This window comes from Moschus berezovskii, chromosome 24 (assembly GCF_049115385.1).
Source record: "Moschus berezovskii isolate FMDL1 chromosome 24, NW_MosBer_1.0, whole genome shotgun sequence".
Lineage (NCBI taxonomy): Eukaryota > Metazoa > Chordata > Mammalia > Artiodactyla > Moschidae > Moschus > Moschus berezovskii.
In genome coordinates, this window is record NC_142483.1 from 8,318,808 (window position 1) to 8,337,076 (window position 18,269).

Genomic DNA, 18,269 nt, shown 5'->3' on the forward strand with positions numbered 1-18,269 from the left:
AATTGGGGTGATTGTCCAGGGTGGGACAGCACACAGCACAGCTCCTCCAGATCCTCCTCCGCTGTCTTGGGAGGGCATGACCCCCAGATCTCATGGCTCCATTTCTCCTTTGCCTCTTCCCTGAAGGTGGACGGTGGTGACCCCGATGAGCTCGAACCGCAGTGCCGCAGGGGTTACAGTCTTCGAGGGCAGGATCTACGTGTCGGGCGGCCACGACGGTTTGCAGATCTTCAGCAGTGTGAGTCTGGGCTCCTCCTGGGCTAAGCGCACCTATACTCCCTTTACCTGCGAGAGTTATTTTGAAAGGACATTCTTTGGAAAAAGGCTCAGCCTGGCCACTGCTAGGGAAAGTGTCATCTTGGGGCCTCAGGCCATCTGCCACGTGCTCTGAAATGCTGCCTCTGAGCGTGGGACGCCGTGTGCACAGAGAGGGTTAGAGTGTGGCCTTAGCACTCTCACCCCAACCCTGGTCGTTTCCTCAGTGAACAGTGCATGAGACCTGGTGAAATTCCTGCCCAGAGGAAGTGTAGTCATAGAGTGGGAACTTTCAGGTGGTTGCGTTCTTCCGGCCACTTGACTTGAAATTGCATTTATTTTAAAAAGAGCTCCAGAGCCATTGAGTGGTCATTCCGCCGTCTGTCAGGGCTGCAGGGGCAACACGCAGTGGGTATCTCGGGAGACCCCGAACTCCCGCTGCTCTGCCACCACAGAGAGTGAGCGCATTGCGGGCAGCTCCTTGGTTCCTTCCCGCAGGTGTCGACAGAACTGGTGAGGCCAGGCTGTCTCCCTGTCCTCTCACGAGCGGGTGGGCAGCTGAGGAACGCGGGCATCGGGGCCAGGCCCAGCCCGGCAGAGCTGCTCGCCCCCCCGGCCTCTCCCTGGGCACTGACCGCCCCTCTCCCCGCTGCAGGTGGAGCACTACAACCCCCACACGGCCGCGTGGCACCCGGCGGCCAGCATGCTCAACAAGCGCTGCCGCCACGGGGCCGCCTCCCTGGGAAGCAAGATGTTCGTGTGCGGGGGCTACGACGGCTCGGGCTTCCTCAGCATCGCCGAGGTGTACAGCTCAGTGGCGGACCAGTGGTGCCTGATCGTGCCCATGCTCACGCGCCGGAGTCGGGTCTCGCTGGTGGCCAGCTGCGGGCGGCTCTATGCCGTGGGGGGCTACGACGGACAGTCCAACCTGAGCTCGGTGGAGATGTACGACCCGGACACGGACCGCTGGACGTTCATGGCCCCCATGGCCTGTCACGAGGGCGGGGTCGGTGTGGGCTGCATCCCTCTGCTCACTATCTAAGGCGCAGGGGTGGGCCATGGTGGGGCAGGGATCTGGTACAAACACGGGCAGCACTCCCTCCCGGGGACCATCCCCCTGGGGAGAGGTGCTGGACCAGACGACAGGGTGAAATGTGAGCTCGCCGGAGGTCCAGGTTTTCAGGTGCTTAAGTCCTCCCTCGCTGTGCAGCCCTTGTGATCTTCAGGCCTGGGTGACCAAGATACACAGCGGGGGACAGAAGCCCCTCTGGGTCCCGCCGCCGGTGACATGGGGCAGCTTGGTTGGTCCACACATCCGCGGGCTCCATCCAAGCTCACCTCCCAGCCGCCACAGCTCTGTGGGCCGCCCCTCTGTAGAGGGCTTTCCATCTTGACAGTCCTCGCCCACCGCGCGCCAGCCGTATCGTGGCCAGTTTGCGATGGGGCGGCTGCAGTGGCCGAGGCTGCTGGAAACTGCAGGATGCGGCCGGGGGAGAGGGGACACAGGCCAGAGGTCCTCACTTCAAGCCTGCAGCATGGCAGGGCCAGCTGCATATGGGCCCCTGCGCCTCTTTCCATCCGAGGATTCTTGTCTACATTGCTGAGCAAGCAGGGAGAACAGAAACTTTTCCTGTGTCTAATTTTGGGATTGCCATGAAGTCTTTTTCATCTTATTTGAGAGAAACCGAGGGAGAAGAACAAAAAAAAGATACTTGAAGGAAACTGAAGGAAAGTTAAAGCAACACTTGAAAGAAACTGGAAGGAAACATACTTTTTTCAAGTGAGCATTTTTTTTTTTTTTTTGCAAGAAGAAAACGTAAAAGACACTAAAGGCAGTTACGTGTTTAAATGGAAAACTGCCACCTGCCATGAAAAGGGTGGTATCCGCTCCCACATTCTTCGGATCCCAGGGTCCCGAGGCCTCGCAGGGCACGCGGGGTTCCCTCTGAGCTCCCCCCGCGTGTCTGGAACCAGTGCACTGTCACCCAGTCCTGTAGCACGGTGCTCACGGGGTTCGTCTCCACACCCACTGTCAGAGGACTTTTTTAATCGTAGGCTTAGCGAGTTGGCTAAGTTACCACCCCCCTTTTGGGGGGAGCTCCCAGCTCGTCGCCAGGGGCCCCGCGTGCCCCGGTGGTCCCTCCTGCTGCCACCATGGCGCTCATGCAGAGCGCCTCCCCACTCGCGTTTCTCCCTTCCTTGACCAGCAGGAAACAGCAGGTCCGGCCAGATGCTCATTTGCCCGCCTGTCCTTCTCGGATAGTTTTCCTCATCATGACGCTTCTGAGGCACATCGACCAATTGTACCTCGAGAATCTAACCAGGGACTTGGTCCTTCCACCAGCCCCGCGGCTGGCTTGGTCCAGCCGCCTCCTCTCCCCTGCCAGTCCGCTGCTCCCCCATCCACTCGCCAATTCCAGGGGTCTGGCCTCCCCTCCAGCCCTTGGCAGACCGACCAGCAAGGTGGACCTTTACACTCTCGCAAAGCCGGCTTTACGACCCAAAGAAGTAAAAGCCGAAAGAATCTCTTGCTGCTGCAAAGAACAGATTTTATATTTCTTCCTATGATCTTAGCAAACAACCTCTTGAAGAGACTCCACGCTCTTCCTTTGCCCTCCCTGGATGGGACCTTGACGTTGCACAGCGGGAAACCGATGGGAGGACACTTCTGTGACCAGTGCGCTGGGCAGGGGAGCTGTTCCTCAACTGCTGCTGCCAAAATTAGGTTTTCCTAAAATTCTTCCAGTAGAGACTTAAGATACGTTTCCAGTGCGAGATTGGGTCTCAGGGTCCCAGTCTACTTGGTTGGTCTCCTGCCCATTGTCGCCTCTGCCTGGGTGTCCTGGAAGCCCATTCAGAAAGGCACAACGTGGCATTCTGAGACATCTCTCCTACCCTGGGACCAGGAGGTTTACCAGAGTGTTCAATCGCCATGTTTCCAGAGGAAATACCTTTGACACCTGCCACTTAGGTGGAGCTGGGCCTCTGCTAAAAGCACCCGAAAATGGTATTTTTATTTTAAAATACTTAACAACCTGATCCAGTTTAAGCTCAGGCTCACGGTGGAGCTCCAGCATTTCTCACTCCCTGTCTGTTTACCTCTCGAGGTAGACTTCGGAAGGAGGGTGGGGTCCGTGTTTCCTGTTAAGAGAGGAGTTTCCAATGCACATCTTCTTATTATAAGCCCCTTCCTTTTGTGAATTTGCAACAGCACTGACAAGCCTGAGTTGTGAATGTGTTAAGAATCAGCAAGTGGGCCTCGCCAGGTCCTTAGGATGCTGACCCAGATTTTGCCATTGGGGTTGAGAGCTCAGTTTCCCATGATCTTCCCAAGATCCCAAGGCTCTTGTGGTAGCCTTCCTGTACCTACTCCCACCTCCCGGCGTGGAAGTTACACTGCCATGCCTGGGCTCAGCGTTTCCGAGTAAGGTGAAGCCAGTGCTTTGACTTGGGCTCTGAGCACAAGCGAGCCGACACCAACATTTCACGCTCCACGGTAGGTTCCTCAGTCTGATGGTCATAACTTCTCACAGGTGGCTGGTCTCACCCTTTGGTGTTGGAGCCTTTCCAAGAAAACCATGAAAAGACATCACCCAGAGATACTGTGGAAAGGATGTGGGACAGACACTACGAACAGTGAGCCTTGGGGTCCAGCCCAGCTCTGAGCAGAGGGCCGTGGCATCAGCCATCCTTGGGTATTTCCCCTTAGGTAATAACACAAGGAGCCTTCTCTTCTGGGTTTCGTCTGAGAGCACAGCCAGGATGGGAGCTGAAGACCAGCCTTTTGACTTGGCCACGGAGATGTGAGTAGGTAGGAATTCTGACTCTCCCTCCCCCCAGTTTATTGTTTCCCAGAAAATCTTCATTCCTTTTATTTATAGAACGCATGTCTTTTGTGTTAAGAAACCAAAGAGAAATAAAGAGTACACTCCTAATACCTTCTTGCCCTTCTCTGATTTTTTTTTAAATTAGAGGGGAATCATATTTTTATTGTACTTCAGTGAAATATTGGACAAAGTGAAAATGTTTCTGTGAAAATAAGAGAAAAGCCCAACTGGATGGCAGACGTAGTCTTCAAAGAGACGTGTGTGTGTTTTATAAGAATGGGTTCCAATGAAAAGATATGCAAAAAACCTCATGAACATGTTGCGTGTTTGCGCCTGTCCAGATCACCCCTTTCTTGGATCTCCCCCCGTTTCTTCACTCCCTGCCGTAAAATTCCATGAGAGTTCCTCAGCAGAATGTGACTGGCCTGTGACTGCCTGGAACCAAAGCACCCAGCTCTTTTTTTTTATACTCCAAGGCAGAGGTGCTTAGCTTTGGTGCACGTGGAAGTCACTGGAAATTTTTTTAAACCACAGATTGACCCCTCCCCAGAGACCAGTTCCCTCGGACTGGAGTACAGCTCAGGTCCTTATGCAGGCAAATCTCCGCCGTGGTTCATAGGCGCATTCCTGTGTGAGAACTGGGCCCCTGTGTGTAGTTTCCACTTGCCCCGATGGAGCCACATTCCACATCTGTCTTTCTGAGACTGCACGCTGGTTTCTGTGGTGGTGGGTCCTTGGAAACTCTGCATTCACAGTATTCCTAAAGTCAGCTGTTAGCCAGCCTCATCCAGTGGGTAATGGTTACACTCTCGGATGACAGTTAAAAGTTTTTGGAAGGGTGTGCCACTCCCACAAACACACCACCAGCACTGTGGATCCTCACTTGGCCCTCTCAGTAAGTAACCTCCATGTTCAGGCCCTTGTGCCTATTACTACCAGCTGACGTGACTCATTTTAGCATAAAGAAATGATCTCCAAAGGTCTGAGCAACTGACCCGATTTCATCAACTAACCAACAGTGTTGTCAGGAACTGAGGCCAGATCTCCACACTCACTGTCCAGTTCAGCTGAGGGGAGCAGTGTCTTCGTCCTCTGGAGCAGCTGATTCATCCAGCCTGCGAGCCCCCAGCGTAGAGGTCTGCTGCCCAGTACCCCAACGGGCCTTCGAGAAGCAGGCTGGGCAGCAAGGGAGAGAGAAGAAACCATGTTTGGATTATGGAAAGAGGTACCTTTGTGTCGAAACAGGAAACCAGATTAGCTGTGGGAGAAAGGTCAAATGCTTGTGATGTGCTGGCAGCCCTTGCCGTGTAACCTACACCACTTTGCTCAGAACCGAAGACCCTAGGAGCACAGGGTGGCCCCAGGAGCTCTAGCTCGACTCATCTGCTTGACTTTTCATTTCTCTTGTTGTTCACTGAACTCCTCTGCCTTCGCAACTAGCAACAGAGCCCACTCCTCTTCACCCCAAAGACCAGCAGCACTGGTTTTTACTGCTGCTGACAATAACATAGTTTTACCCAACCGAAAAATGGCAGGGGAATTGCACGGTTCTCACCAGTTATCTCCCGGGCTTACTGTTCCCTATTGCATCTCAAGTGATGACATGAAATGTTTTTCTCTAATGGAGCTCGGTTCCCTGTTTAACTCTTTTTCTCGGTTTGCAGTTCAGGGTAAAAATGCAAAGCACCCAGCAGGGCAGAGAAGGCTGCTGTGGTCTGGCCTGTCTGGTCGGCCTGGTACATCTCCTCCAGGCTTGTTTCTAACTGAACCCCAGCTGGGCAGTGGCCTGTGTGCTTGTCTCACCCACGAGCTGGTGAGCTCCTTAAGAGTCACCCCTGTTGTGTGCCAGCCCCAGACACATAGAAGAGACACAACCATTGTTTTCTTGAAGAACTTGAGGGCAGTCAGGTATATGCAGATCCAAAGTTCACCTAATCATGCTTCCTAGTTTCCCTTTGTTTTGCATCACTGGGTTTTTAAAAATAATTCTATTGAGGTATAATTTGTTCACTCACTGTAAGTGTGCAGTTCAGTAGTTTGTAGTAAACGTTCAGAGTCGTGCAACCATTGCCACTGCCCCATGTTACGACATTTTCATCACTCCATAGAGTTTCCTTGTGCCCATATGCAGTTAGTCCCCATTCGCACCCTCATCCTTGGGCAGCCACTATTTTGCTTTCTGTCTCTATGGACTTCCTTGTTCTAGATGTTTTATGTAAATGGGATCATGCAATATGTGGTCTTTTGTGTCTGGCTTCTTCCCTTGGAATACTGTTTCTGACACTCACTGATGTCATAGAAGGCATCAGTAGTTTGTTCTTTTTATTTTATTGTTCCTGTGAGTAGTATTCCACTGTATGCAAATACCACATTTTGTTTATCCATTTTTTTTCACCAGTTGATGAATATTTGTTTCCAATGTGGGGCTTTTATGAACAGTACTACTATGATGTACAAGTTTTTGTGCACATACGTTTTCATTCCTCAGGTAGATTGCTAGGAGCAGAATTGCTGGATCATACATACGGTAAGCTTATGTGGAACCTTCTAAGAAAATGACAATTTGTATTTCTCTAATGGCTAATGGTTTTGAGCATCTTTTCATGTTCTTGTTAGCCATTTGTATATCTGTAATAAAATATCAATGGAAACTTGCCCCTTTGTAAGTTGGGTCATATGTCCTACTGAGTTAAAGAATTCTTTACATATTCTAGATACAAATCCTTTATCAGATAATGATTTGCAGATATTTTCTCGCAGCCTATGGCTCATCTTTTCATTTTCTTAATAGTGTTGTAGAAGTTTTTAATTTTAGTTTAGTTTTATGAATTCTTTTATGGATTGTACTTTTTGGTGTCATATCTTAAGAGTTTTGCCTAACCCAAGGTCATGAAGAAATTCTTCTGGAAGTTTTATAATTTTAGCTCTTGTGTAGGTGTAGAATCCATGTAAGTTAATTTTAAAATTCATTTTGTGTCTGTGTGTGTGTATCCATTTTTCCCAGCACATTTGCTGCAAAGACTGTCTCTTCCTCCATTGACTTGCTTTGGTGCCTTTGTTGAAATCAGTTAGCCATAAATATAAGGGTTTATTTCTAGACTCTCAGTTCTGTTCCGCTGATCTATATGCCTGTCCATGAGCCAATACCATGATGATTGTATGGCACTGAGTTTTCCAGCTTTAAAGTAAGTCTTAAAAATAGATAATGTAAGTCCTCCAGCTTTGTTATTTTTAAAAAGCCTTTTGAATATTTTAGGTACTTTGCATTCCTATTAGCTTTTATAGGTCAGCTTGTCAGTTTCTACAAAAGCTTCCTGGGTTTTTAATAGATACTGTGTTCAATGTAGAGATCAATTTGGGGAGAATTAGCATCCTGACAGTGCAGAATCTTCCAGTCCACAAACATGGAATGTTTGTCATTTGTTTAGATCTTTCTTGATTTCTCCCAGCAATATTTCCTCATTTTTGAAGTGTTGCACTTCCTTCTGTTAAGCTGATCCTGACTGCTTTTGTTTTTTGTGCTGTGTGGATGGAACTACACTGACTTGATTTTATTTGGGGAGGTGTTTTTTGCTAGTATGTAGAAATACCATTGGTTTTTTGTATATTGATCTTGTATCCTGTGACGTTACCAAACTCATTAGTTATTCTTTCTTTCCTTTTTGGCTGTGCTGCACAGCTTGAGGGATGTTCCCCAACCAGGTGTTGAACCTGAGCCGTGGCAGTGAAAGCCCCAAATCCTAACTACTAGACCACTGGGGAACTCCTGACTACTAGACTACCAGGGAATTCCCTTTAAAGTTTTTATCTTTAAAACAATTTTTCACATATCTGTATTCCTTGGGATTTTCTACGCATATGATATTCCATCTGTGAATAAAGATAGTTTTGCTTTTCTCTTTCCAATATAGATGCCTTTAATTTTTTCCTGCTTTGTTGCACTGGTTAGAACCTCCAGTATAGGGAGTTCCCTGGTAACCTAGTAGTTAGGACTCAGAGCTCTCACTGCCATGGCCTGGGTTCAATCCTGGTTGGGGAATTTAGATGCCACAAGCTGCATGACCTGGCTAAAAATATATATATATAAAAGAGCCTGCTGTACAGTGTAGTGCATAAATGACACACAGAGACATGGTTACCTTGCTCTCAGTCTGAGGTCGGAAAACCCAGTCCTTCACCAGTGAATGTGTTCAGCTGTGGGGTTTTCATCAGTGACCTTTTTCAAGTTAAGGAAATTGCATTGTATTCTCACTTAGCTGAGGTTTTGTCATGAATAGGTATTAGATTTCATCAGATGCTTTTCCTGCACCTATTGAGATTATCACATGGTTTGGTTTTTGTCCTTTCAGCTGTTAATATGGTATATAACATTAATTGATTTTCAAGATACTGATACAACATTGAATTCCTAGAATAAATCTCAGTCACTCATGGTGTATAATCCTTTTTATGTTGCTGAATGGCTTGCTGATTTTTTTAAAGTAGTTTTTTATAATACATCTGTGTTCACTGGAGCTATATTCTGTAGTTTTCTTTTCTTGTGATGTCCTTGGCCTGTGGTACTGGCCTCATAGAATGAGTGAAGTGTTTGCTCCTTCTTTATTTCTGTAAGAGTTTGTGAAGAATTAGTACTATTTTTAAAAAATATTTGATAGAATTCACCAGTGAAGCCATCTGGGCCTATTATTTGAAGGATAATTCTAAATTTCTAATTCAGTTTTTTCACTTGTCTCCAGGTCCCCTGAGGGTGGATACCCACTTCTCTTAGGAGATTGGAATGATTGATGTTTTGATACAACGTGAAAGAATCTCAAAATAATGATGCTTAGTGAAAGAAGCCGGTCAAAAGAGGAGGACGTTGCTGTGTGCTCTGTCTTGGTCTGTTCAGGCTGCTGTAAAAATTACCAAAGACCAACTGGCTTATAGACAGCATAAGTTTATTTCTCACAATTCTGGAGGATGGGAAGCTCAAGATGAAGGGACTGGCAGATTCAGTGTCTAGTGAGGTCCCGCTTCCTGGTTCACAGACAGCTGCCTTTTTGCTGTGTGTCTTCATGTGACGGGGATGGCATGGGAGCTCTCCACCGTCCCTTTTATAACATCAGTTATCCCAGAGCCCTCATGACCTAATGTCAATACATCCCAAATGCCCAGTCTGCAAATACCATTACTTTAGAGGTTAGGAGTTCAGCATGTGAATTTTGAGGGAACACAAACCCCCAGTCTGTAGCAGATTTCCCTTTATATAGAACTCGACCCAGCACTTCATGGCAAATTGATGAGGAAACAATGGAAACAGTGACAGACTTTATTTTGTTGGGCTCCAAAACCACTGTAGACAATGACTGCAGCCATGAAATTGAAAGCCACCTGCTCCTTGGAAGAAAAGCAGTGATCAACATATTAAAAAGAGACATTACTTTGCCGACAAAAGTCCAGACATCTAGTCAAAGCTATGGTTTCTCCAATAGTCATGTATGGATGTGAGAGCTGGACCATAAAGAAGGCTGAGCGCCAAAGAATTGATGCCTTCAAACTGTGGTGCTGGAGAAGACTCTTGAGAGTCCCTTGGACTGCAAGGAGATAAAACCAGTCAATCCTACAGGAGATCAGTCCTGAATATTCATTGGAAGGGCTGATGCTGAAACTCCAATCCTTTGGCCACCTGATGGGAAGGGCTGACTCATTAGAAAAGGCCGTGATGCTGGGAAAGATTGAAGGCAGGAGGAGAAGGGGACGACAGAGGATGACATGGTCGGATGACATCAGCAACTTGATGGACATGAGTTTGCGCAAGCTCCGGGTTGGTGAAGGACTGGGAAGCCTGGCGTGCTGCGGTTCCTGGGGTCACAAGGAGTTGGAGATGACTGAGTGAACAAGTAGAAAATGTCAACGAACATGTAGCAACAGAAAGTAGGTCACTGGTTGCCTGAGGACAGCGGGGTTGAGGAGGAGGGTGTTGGGGAGGAATCAGAATTTAAAGGGGTGTGAGGAAACATTACTTTTCCAACCAAGGTCCGTCTAGTCAAGGCAATGGTTTTTCCTGTGGTCATGTATGGATGTGAGAGTTGGACTGTGAAGAAAGCTGAGCACCGAAGAATTAATGCTTTTGAACTGTGGTGCTGGAAAAGACTCTTGAGAGTCCCTTGGACTTCAAGGAGATCCAACCAGTCCATTCTAAAGGAGATCAGTCCTGGGTGTTCATTGGAAGGACTGATGCAAAAGCTGAAACTCCAATACTTTGGCCACCTCATGCGACGAGCAGACTCACTGGAAAAGACCCAAAGGGATTGGGAGCAGGAGGAGACGGGGACGACAGAGAATGAGATGGCTGGATGGCATCACCGACTCTGTGGACATGAGTTTGAGTGAACTCCGGGAGTTGGTGATGGACAGGGAGGCCTGGCGTGCTATGATTCATGGGGTCGCGGAGAGTCGGACACGACTGAGCGACTGAACTGAACTGAGGAAACTTTGGAGGGATGGTGGGTATGTGCACTATCTTGTGGGGATGGTTTCACAGATGTACATTATGTCAAACTTATCAAATGTATACTTAGAATATGTGCAAGTTATTCTATGTCAGTTACAGCTCAATAAAGCTGTTTTAAAAAAAACAAACCACAGTTGGACACTGATTTGCACTGTGGCTTCTAAGTCCCCAAGATTTACTGTCTCTTCTGGGGCGCCAGATCCTGGGGTGCAGTTCAGGCCGAGATGATGAGGGGACCTGTGGACTCCAAGGGCACTGTGGTCTCCATCACGTGGGAACAAACCCAGCTTAGCAAGTCCTTTGCTCGAGTCTAACACAAGCGTTTTCCTTGATATAACATTGTCTTCAGATTTACCCTAAAGGCTGTACAATATGCAATCCAGTGAGTATAACACAAATTACTTAACCATTCCTCTAGTAGCTGGGCACTCAGGCCACTCCCTGTTTCCAAGTAGCATAAATAAAACTGCCAGAAGAGCAATGTTGCTTAACTACTGTCTACAATCCTCGATAGTAATTTAGCAATACATTAAGTTTTTAACATGTTCGTAGACCCTGATACTATTTCCATTCTAGGAACTTTTTTTATCTCAACATTGTTTTAAAACAAAGCAAAAAAACCGGAAACAACTTCAACAGCAGGAGTAATTTAAATAAATGGAGGTCTAGTCACCCAATGGAGAATAAGATAGGAAAGAAAAAAAAAACATGAGCCAATAGTGACTGAAGTGTATTGGCTGATAGGTTAAATGAAAATAAGCTGGTTGTAAAATGGGACATAAAATGACTATGGTCATTTTTTCTTTTAAAAATAAAGCTCACATTGTATCTGTCTGTGGTGATGGTGGTTTAGTCACTGAGTCCTGTCCAGCTCTTGCGACGCCATGGACTGTAGCTTGCCAGGTTCCTCTGCCCACGGGATTCTCCAGGCAAGAATACTGGAGTGAGTGGCCTTTTCCTTCTCCAGGGAATCTCCCCGACTCAGGAATTGAACCCACGTCTCCTGCATTGCAGGCAGATTCTTTATCAGCTGAGCTACAAGTGTCTGTACAGGGAGAGAAAGTTGATTCCTGCAGTCTTTTCGATGTTAACCTAGAGGTCTGTTCACCCATTGTGTTCCCACGCCCAACCCCAGTGAATTCTCCCTTCTCAGTCTTGCTCTGATGGCTCTGAAGACTCAGAAGCTGCCAAGGCCAAGAGGCTGAGCTGTGTTTGGTGCCTTGGTGCTGTCTCAGGGCCTGATCATGCTGGGGCTAGGAGAACACAGCAGGGCCGCCCAGCAGAGCCTGGTGGCTGGTCCCATAGGCCTGCCTCTCGCTGGGTACAGTATGATGGGCTGGCTTCCCCAGACCTCATGTGATGCAGCATTGACCACCACAGATGAGTCCTGAACTTCCAGGGAGAAGTTGCTGAGCCCCATCAGTGTCCAGAGCCCCACAGAAGACCTGGATGAGGCCTGGGAGTACTCTCTCGGGGTGGAGGTCAGGCAAGGGGGTGATACATGGTGTGGCTCAGCTGCTGGCACCTTCTGTGGGGCTCCAAAAGCTACAAGGGCCTTCTCCAGGTGAACATCATCGCCCCACCACAGGGAGATGGTCTGAGGTCTAGTTTATCCTGGTCCACGAAAACCTGCCCGTTTCCCACCCGAGGGTCACTCCCTCGATTTAGATTTAGATTTAGATTACACACTCCTTGATTTAGATTACAAGGGGGTTGGAGTGTGGACTACAGTCAAGTCAACCAATTTCCTTGAGGCATAGTTTTCTCACTAAAAGTTGCTGGTGATGCATGCACCTTGCAATACTGCTCTAAGACCTGAGAAGTGTGTTTCCGTTCACTGGGAAGTAGCGTTCATAAATCATGGCTATTATCATTAATAGGAGTCCTTGGCTTCCCTGTACTGTGCTTAGTCGCTCAGTCATGTCTGTCTCTTTGCGACCCCATAGACTGTAGCCCATCAGGCTCCTCTGTCCATGGAATTCTCCAGGCAAGAATACTGGAGTTCGTGGCCTCTCCTTTCTTCAGGGGATCTTTCTGACCCAAGAAGTGAACCAGGGTCTCCAGCATTGCAGACGGACTCTTTACCAGGTGAGCTACCAGGGAAGCCCTGGCTGAAAAAACCCATTCCCCCAAGGGGCTCTACACTTTACTCAAATGAGGGAGTTTCCCACAGATATTTCTCTAGCAAAGACTTGAAAACGGGGGCCTACTGGTGAGAAGAAAAGGGCTGTTGTCCACTCAACAGGTATTTACTGAACAACTGCCATATGCCAGGCCCTCTTCTCAGGGCTGGATGGATCAGGAACCGAGACCAACTCTCTCCAAAACCAGACTCTCCCTGAGAAACAGCAGAGTCTGAGCAAGGCTCAGGTCCTTGGGTGGATGAGGCTGCCATCAGCTAGATTGGGCTGGGATGGGCACTAAGAAGGGCCGTCTGGAGGGAAGATTCTGAGTGGGTGGTACCCCTGGGACGTCCATGGGAAGGCGTCTATGAGGCCATCTGACATGTGAGTCTGGGGATCCGGAAGAGGTTCTGGCTGGAGCCTTATGATAAAGAAGGAAGAATAAAGGGAGCTGAAAAGAAGGAAAGGTGGTTCCAGAATAACCTGGGGACAGGTTACTTTGCCTTCTTGAGCTCCCACGATGGCCCTCAGATGGCACCCCTCATTATCACCCTGTTTCTTGTCATTGTCTCTGCCCTGACCATGGGGAATCTGTGTACCCAGGGTATACAGTGGAATCTCACCCCCAGGACCTGCCTCCTTGGTCTCTTCCTCCCAAGTCCAGCTGGCTCATCCCTGACACTTGATTCATTCACTTATTCACATAATTGTTTAACTTAGAAACGTTTTATTGAGTTTCGCTCTCAGTGGAAGATGCGCTGGCCCCCTCTTGGCGGTGCTAGATATATGAAGGGACATTTTGTTGTCACAGTGGCTGGGCAGGGAATGGGGGCATTCAGGGTCCTGCCCAGAAATAACTGCCCTCCCGGGATTCAGGAGCACTTGGCAGAGAAACTCCCTCCCCAGCCACCTGCAGCTGCACAGGAGTGCCCCGCTGGGAGGAGAGACAGTGCTCTGGAGCCCGGGATGCAGCTGGTACTTGCCAGCATAGTTTGAGGATCGTGACTGCACCACAGAGAAGGGAAGGACACTTGTGCTGCTCAGGGAAGAGCAGAGAGACTTCCCCGGGGAGGTGACTCTGGACCTGTGCCTGGAAGGATATGGAGCATCCACAGACACAGGATGGGCAGAAATCCCCCGGCAGAGGGAAGCAGGTATGCAAAGGCAGAGGAGTATGGGTGGGCTCATTTGCAGGCCAGGGAGTGCTAGGGGAGCAGAGGAAGAGAATGGGTGGGAATCGCAGGTCGCTGTGGGCTTGCAGGGCATCCCTTCCCTTCTCCAGCCCTAGAAATTCCTCAGGATGTTGGAGAGGATGTCGTACTTGGTTCTCTCGTACAGGTCCCTGGCTGCAGGTGGCAGACTGGAGCTGTCAAGTTCTGGAGGGTCTTCCCCAGAGGACCCAGCAGAGAGCCTCACCCGGCGGGGCTGCGGAAGTGATGCTGAGGTGAGCGCCCTCATCGATCGCCGCCCTCCCCGCCCCCCCCAGGTGGGGATGAGTCTTGAGGCCCGGAGAATGACCTTACGATGGCGCTGGAGGGGCCCCCAGTCAGGCCCTCCCCCAAAAGCCCAGAGGGGCTAGGAACGCCTGCCACTCTTGTCCATCCCGGCTATTGCACTCACTTACCAGGAGGCTCCACCTCCGGCTTGTCTTCCCAAAAGTGGAATGGGGAGGCGGGTTACCAGAGCTCAAGGCCCAGAGAACAGCCGGTGGAAGACTGAGTGCCCTCCCAGCTCCAGGAGGAGACCATCAGTTCCGGCCCCCATCCCCTCCTGCCAGAAGACTAGCCATCAATCATCAAGGTCTGGCCACGCCTCCTCCCTCCCGACTACTTGCGTTTAGACCAGTTCAGTTTCCAGGTCTAAGGTCTGGGACCTCCAGAATTGAGGTTCCACGCGCCTAAGTCAGTGGCCCGGGTGAGGGACCCTCGATCACTGGCGGTCACCGGGCAGAGCGCCGCCAAGACGGGAACTGGGGCAGGTAAGGGCGCAGGGGCTCACCTCCGGCTCCAGCTCACGGTCCGGCACGCAGTTGAGCGACAGGAGGCGGAGTTGCCGCAGCATGAAGAAGGCGCCGGTGCAGTTCCGCTCCTCCTGCCAGGGAGCAAGCACACGGGCTGCAGCGGACGGCGCCCTCGCCCGGGTCCCCCGGCTCCCGAACTCCAATCCACCCGCTAGACGCCGGAGGGAGCAGCGGTCTCTGGGGACGCCCGGGCAGGCTCCGTGCGCACCCGATAGCATTAAGGACTTTCATGCCAGTTCTTACACGGGAAAGAGTCTCCATAAATTAGCCGAGAGGGAGTTTAAAACACTCCTGTGTACATCCAGAAGGTACCGAAGATGATACACCAGCAGTCAATGTTGTCTCCTGAGTAGTGCGGTTGCAGACTTTTTGTTTTTTACTTCGCTTCTCTAAATTTTGTTAGTTTGCTATAATATAGTATTTTCCTAATTTTAGAAAAGCAGTTATCTGTTCAGTTCAGTCCTCAGTCATGTCCGACTCTTTGCGACCCCATGAACCGAAGCATGCCAGGCCTCCCTGTCCATCACCAACTAACTCCTGGAGTCAAGGCAAACCCATGTCCTTCAAATTGATGATGCCATCCAACCATCTCATCCTCTGTCCTCCCCTTCTCCTCCTGCCCTCAATCTTTCCCAGCATCAGGGTCTTTTCAAATGAGTCAGCTCTTCGCATCAGGTGGCCAAAGTATCAGAGTTTCAGCTTCAACATCAGTCCTTCCAATGAACACCCAGGACTGATCTCCTTTAGGATGGACTGGTTGGATCTCCTTGCAGTCCAAGAAACTCTCAAGAGTCTTCTCCAGCACCACAGTTCAAAAGCATCAATTCTTCTGCGCTCAGCTTTCTTTATAGTCCAACTCTCACATCCATACATGACCACTGGAAAAACCATAGCTTTGACTAGATGGACCTTTGTTGGCAAAGTAATGTCTCTGCTTTTTAATATGCTGTCTAGGTTGGTCATAACTTTCCTTCCAAGGAGTAAGCGTCTTTTAATTTCACGGCTGCAATCACCATCTGCAGTGATTTTGGAGCCCAGAAAAATAAAGTCAGCAGTTATCTGGGTGGATTATAAAAACATCAACAAAAACTGAAAAATAATTTATGCTTTTCAACTGTGGTGTTGGAGAAGACTCTTGAGAGTCCCTTGGACTGCAAGGAGATCCACCCAGTCCATCCTAAAGGAAATCAGTCCTGAATATTCATTGGAAGAACTGATGCTGAAGCTGAAACTCCAATACTTTGGCCACCTGATTTGAAGAACTAACTCATTGGAAAAGACCCTGATGCTGGGAAAGATTGAAGGCAGGAGAAGGGGACGACAGAGGATGAGATGGTTGGATGGCATCACTGACTCACGGACATGAGTCTGAGTAAGCTCCAGGAGTTGGTGATGGACAGGGAGGACTGGCGTGCTGCAGTCCATGGGGTCACAAAGAGTCAGACACGACTGAGTGACTGAACTGAACTGAGGTGGATTATGGCCCCCTTTGTTCTTTCTCTTTTAATATTTAGTCGCTTCTTCAGCGTCTGTTGCTTTTCTAATAAGGATCGATAATTTGTAGTAAGAAAAAGCCATAAGGAAAACCCCAATTTTTAAAAAAAGCTTCCACAGTCAAACCGCACCTGTCTGTGGGTGGGTGGAAGCAATCCCGGCCTCCGGGAAGGAGGGAAGGAGGTGAGAGAAAGAGGAGGTTCCTTGTCCTGCTCATTGGGGCGGGGAGCCAGGGGATGGGTGGGAGACTCACCCCGCCCTCCCGGAAAGGACACTGTCGGGGCCTTCGGCGGTACCGGAACAGAAAGCACACGGTCTCTTTAATCCTGAAGTTGAGCGGGATCGTGGTGGAGTTCTAAAGAAGCAGAAGAGTCACGGTCATCTCCCTTTTACACAGGAGAGAACAAAGGCAGGGAGGAAAGAGGTCACAGTTTCAAGTTGGACAGGGTTTGCCCGAGGTCTGCACTTCCCACCTAAGAGAGGCGGCCGCTTCAAACTGCCTCAGCAGAGACTGAAGGCGTGCAGGGCTTCTGGAAACCAGCGGAGGCCACCACTTCATGGCTGGACCACCTTGAGGGGTCACCTCCCACCTCTGCACCTCAACCTCCTCTTCTGTGACAAAGGACCTAGAATACTTGCCTCCCACGCTCAACTGCCAAGAGAGAGGTAAGGGGGTGGGAAGGGGGACCCTGGAAGGCGCTGGTGAGGTGTCTTCTGGTGGGACCAGTCTGTCTCCTGTCCATCCTTTGAAACAGCTCTGCTTATGCCTTCAAGTCCAGGGCCTGAGTGTGGAAGGGACTCCCAGACTGCACATTCCATCCTTGGGCAAATCCCGGCATTGATCAGCTAGCCAGCTGTCAGGCCGGAGAGAGATTACAGTCTCTGTTTCACCTTCTGAGTGGAGAAACAGTATAGTAATAACAATGGCATCTCCTGTTAACCAAGCACTTTGTGCCTGTTTGGGGCACTCGCTCCTGCCTGCTGGCCTCACGGGATGCTGTGAGGTAGGTGGTGCCTGCTCCCCGGGCTTGAGCCCCTGACACTCACCAAATCAGGTGGCGGCGGGGTGCTTTCCAGCAGGCCGAAGATGCGCTGTCCTCGCCTCCCCTGGTTGAAGAACTTCAGGGCCTGGGCGACAATCTCTTCATAGCTCAGACCACGCTGGGCCACGCAGGCCACGGCTGCCAAGCCTGCCACCAGCACCAGGGCCTTCCAAACCCCTGCCATCGTCCCTCCTCGGATCCTCTGCCACTCGCGGTCCCTTTTAAGTGGTAATCACGCAGCCTTGCCCAAGGTCTGCTGGCGACATCCGGGGGCTGAGGCCTTCCTGAAAGGGGCCTGTCTTCTCCTTTGCTAGGCAGCCAGTGTTAGCCAACATTCCAAAATACCAGTGACTAAGAGGCAGGTAGGATTGGGCAATAGGCCTAGCAGTGAGGCAGCCCCAAGCTGGGGGCAGGAGACCGGTGCGATGCTGGGCACATCCCTTCACTTTGGCCTCAGTGTCCGTCTCTCCCCCCACCCTGTGCCACAGGGAGGCCACCTCTGGCTCTGACACTCCAGGACCCCATGCCATCTCTTGCCTGGTTAGTGTGGTTTGGTTCCAAAATGGCTGCCTGGGATCCTTGAGTTCTCTGTGTGACCGTTTCTCAGCCAAGAGCACAGACAGACGGTCCAGTCGAAGGCTGTACTCTTTCTGACACCTACCATGTTGCATATATTTTTAAATACTGATTGTTGTTGTTTTAGTTGCTCAGTCATGTCCAACGCTTTTGTGACCCCCTGGACTGTAGCCCGCCAGGCTCCTCGGTCCATAGGATTGCCCAGGCAAGAACACTGGAGTGGGTTGCCGTTTCCTCCTCCAGCGGAAATTGCCCACCCAGGGATCGAACCCACATCCCCTGCGTTGGCAAGTGGGTTCTTTACTGCTGAGCCACCAGGGAAGCCCTAAAATACTGATTGTCAATCCTTAAGAATCTGGATGCCTGACTGACTTCAAAAACAATCATTAAGATCTGACAGTTCATGGCTCACTAGTCGCTCTCATTGGGTTTGCTGGC

General features: G+C 50.0%; 2 protein-coding genes across 9 annotated transcripts in view; one reads left to right on the forward strand and one right to left on the reverse strand.

Annotated features, from left to right (window-relative positions):
- KLHL18 (kelch like family member 18) overlaps positions 1 to 11,627 on the forward strand; it is a 52,634-nt gene extending 41,007 nt beyond the window's left edge. For 2 of the 8 annotated variants that reach the window (XM_088831772.1, XM_088831773.1), the window contains exons 9-11: positions 127 to 238; positions 911 to 1,261; positions 3,789 to 11,618. In XM_088831772.1, the coding sequence (XP_088687898.1) occupies positions 127 to 238; positions 911 to 1,261; positions 3,789 to 3,920 (595 nt within the window). In that variant the 3' untranslated portion in view covers positions 3,921 to 11,618. Of the gene's footprint in view, positions 1 to 126; positions 239 to 910 lie in introns of all 8 variants that reach the window. The other 6 variants (XR_016036214.1, XR_016036215.1, XM_088831774.1 and 3 more) reach the window with 6 other exon arrangements.
- Positions 11,628 to 13,405: 1,778 nt separating this feature from the next.
- LOC129547585 (15 kDa protein B-like) lies at positions 13,406 to 17,508 on the reverse strand. The gene is made up of 4 exons (XM_055413325.2): positions 17,260 to 17,508; positions 16,466 to 16,567; positions 14,697 to 14,789; positions 13,406 to 14,123 (listed from the first exon to the last, which is right to left on the reverse strand). The coding sequence occupies exons 1-4, from the start codon at positions 17,437 to 17,439 to the stop codon at positions 13,983 to 13,985; spliced, it is 516 nt and encodes a 171-aa protein (XP_055269300.2). The 5' UTR covers positions 17,440 to 17,508; the 3' UTR covers positions 13,406 to 13,982.
- Between the last annotated feature and the right edge of the window lie 761 nt (positions 17,509 to 18,269).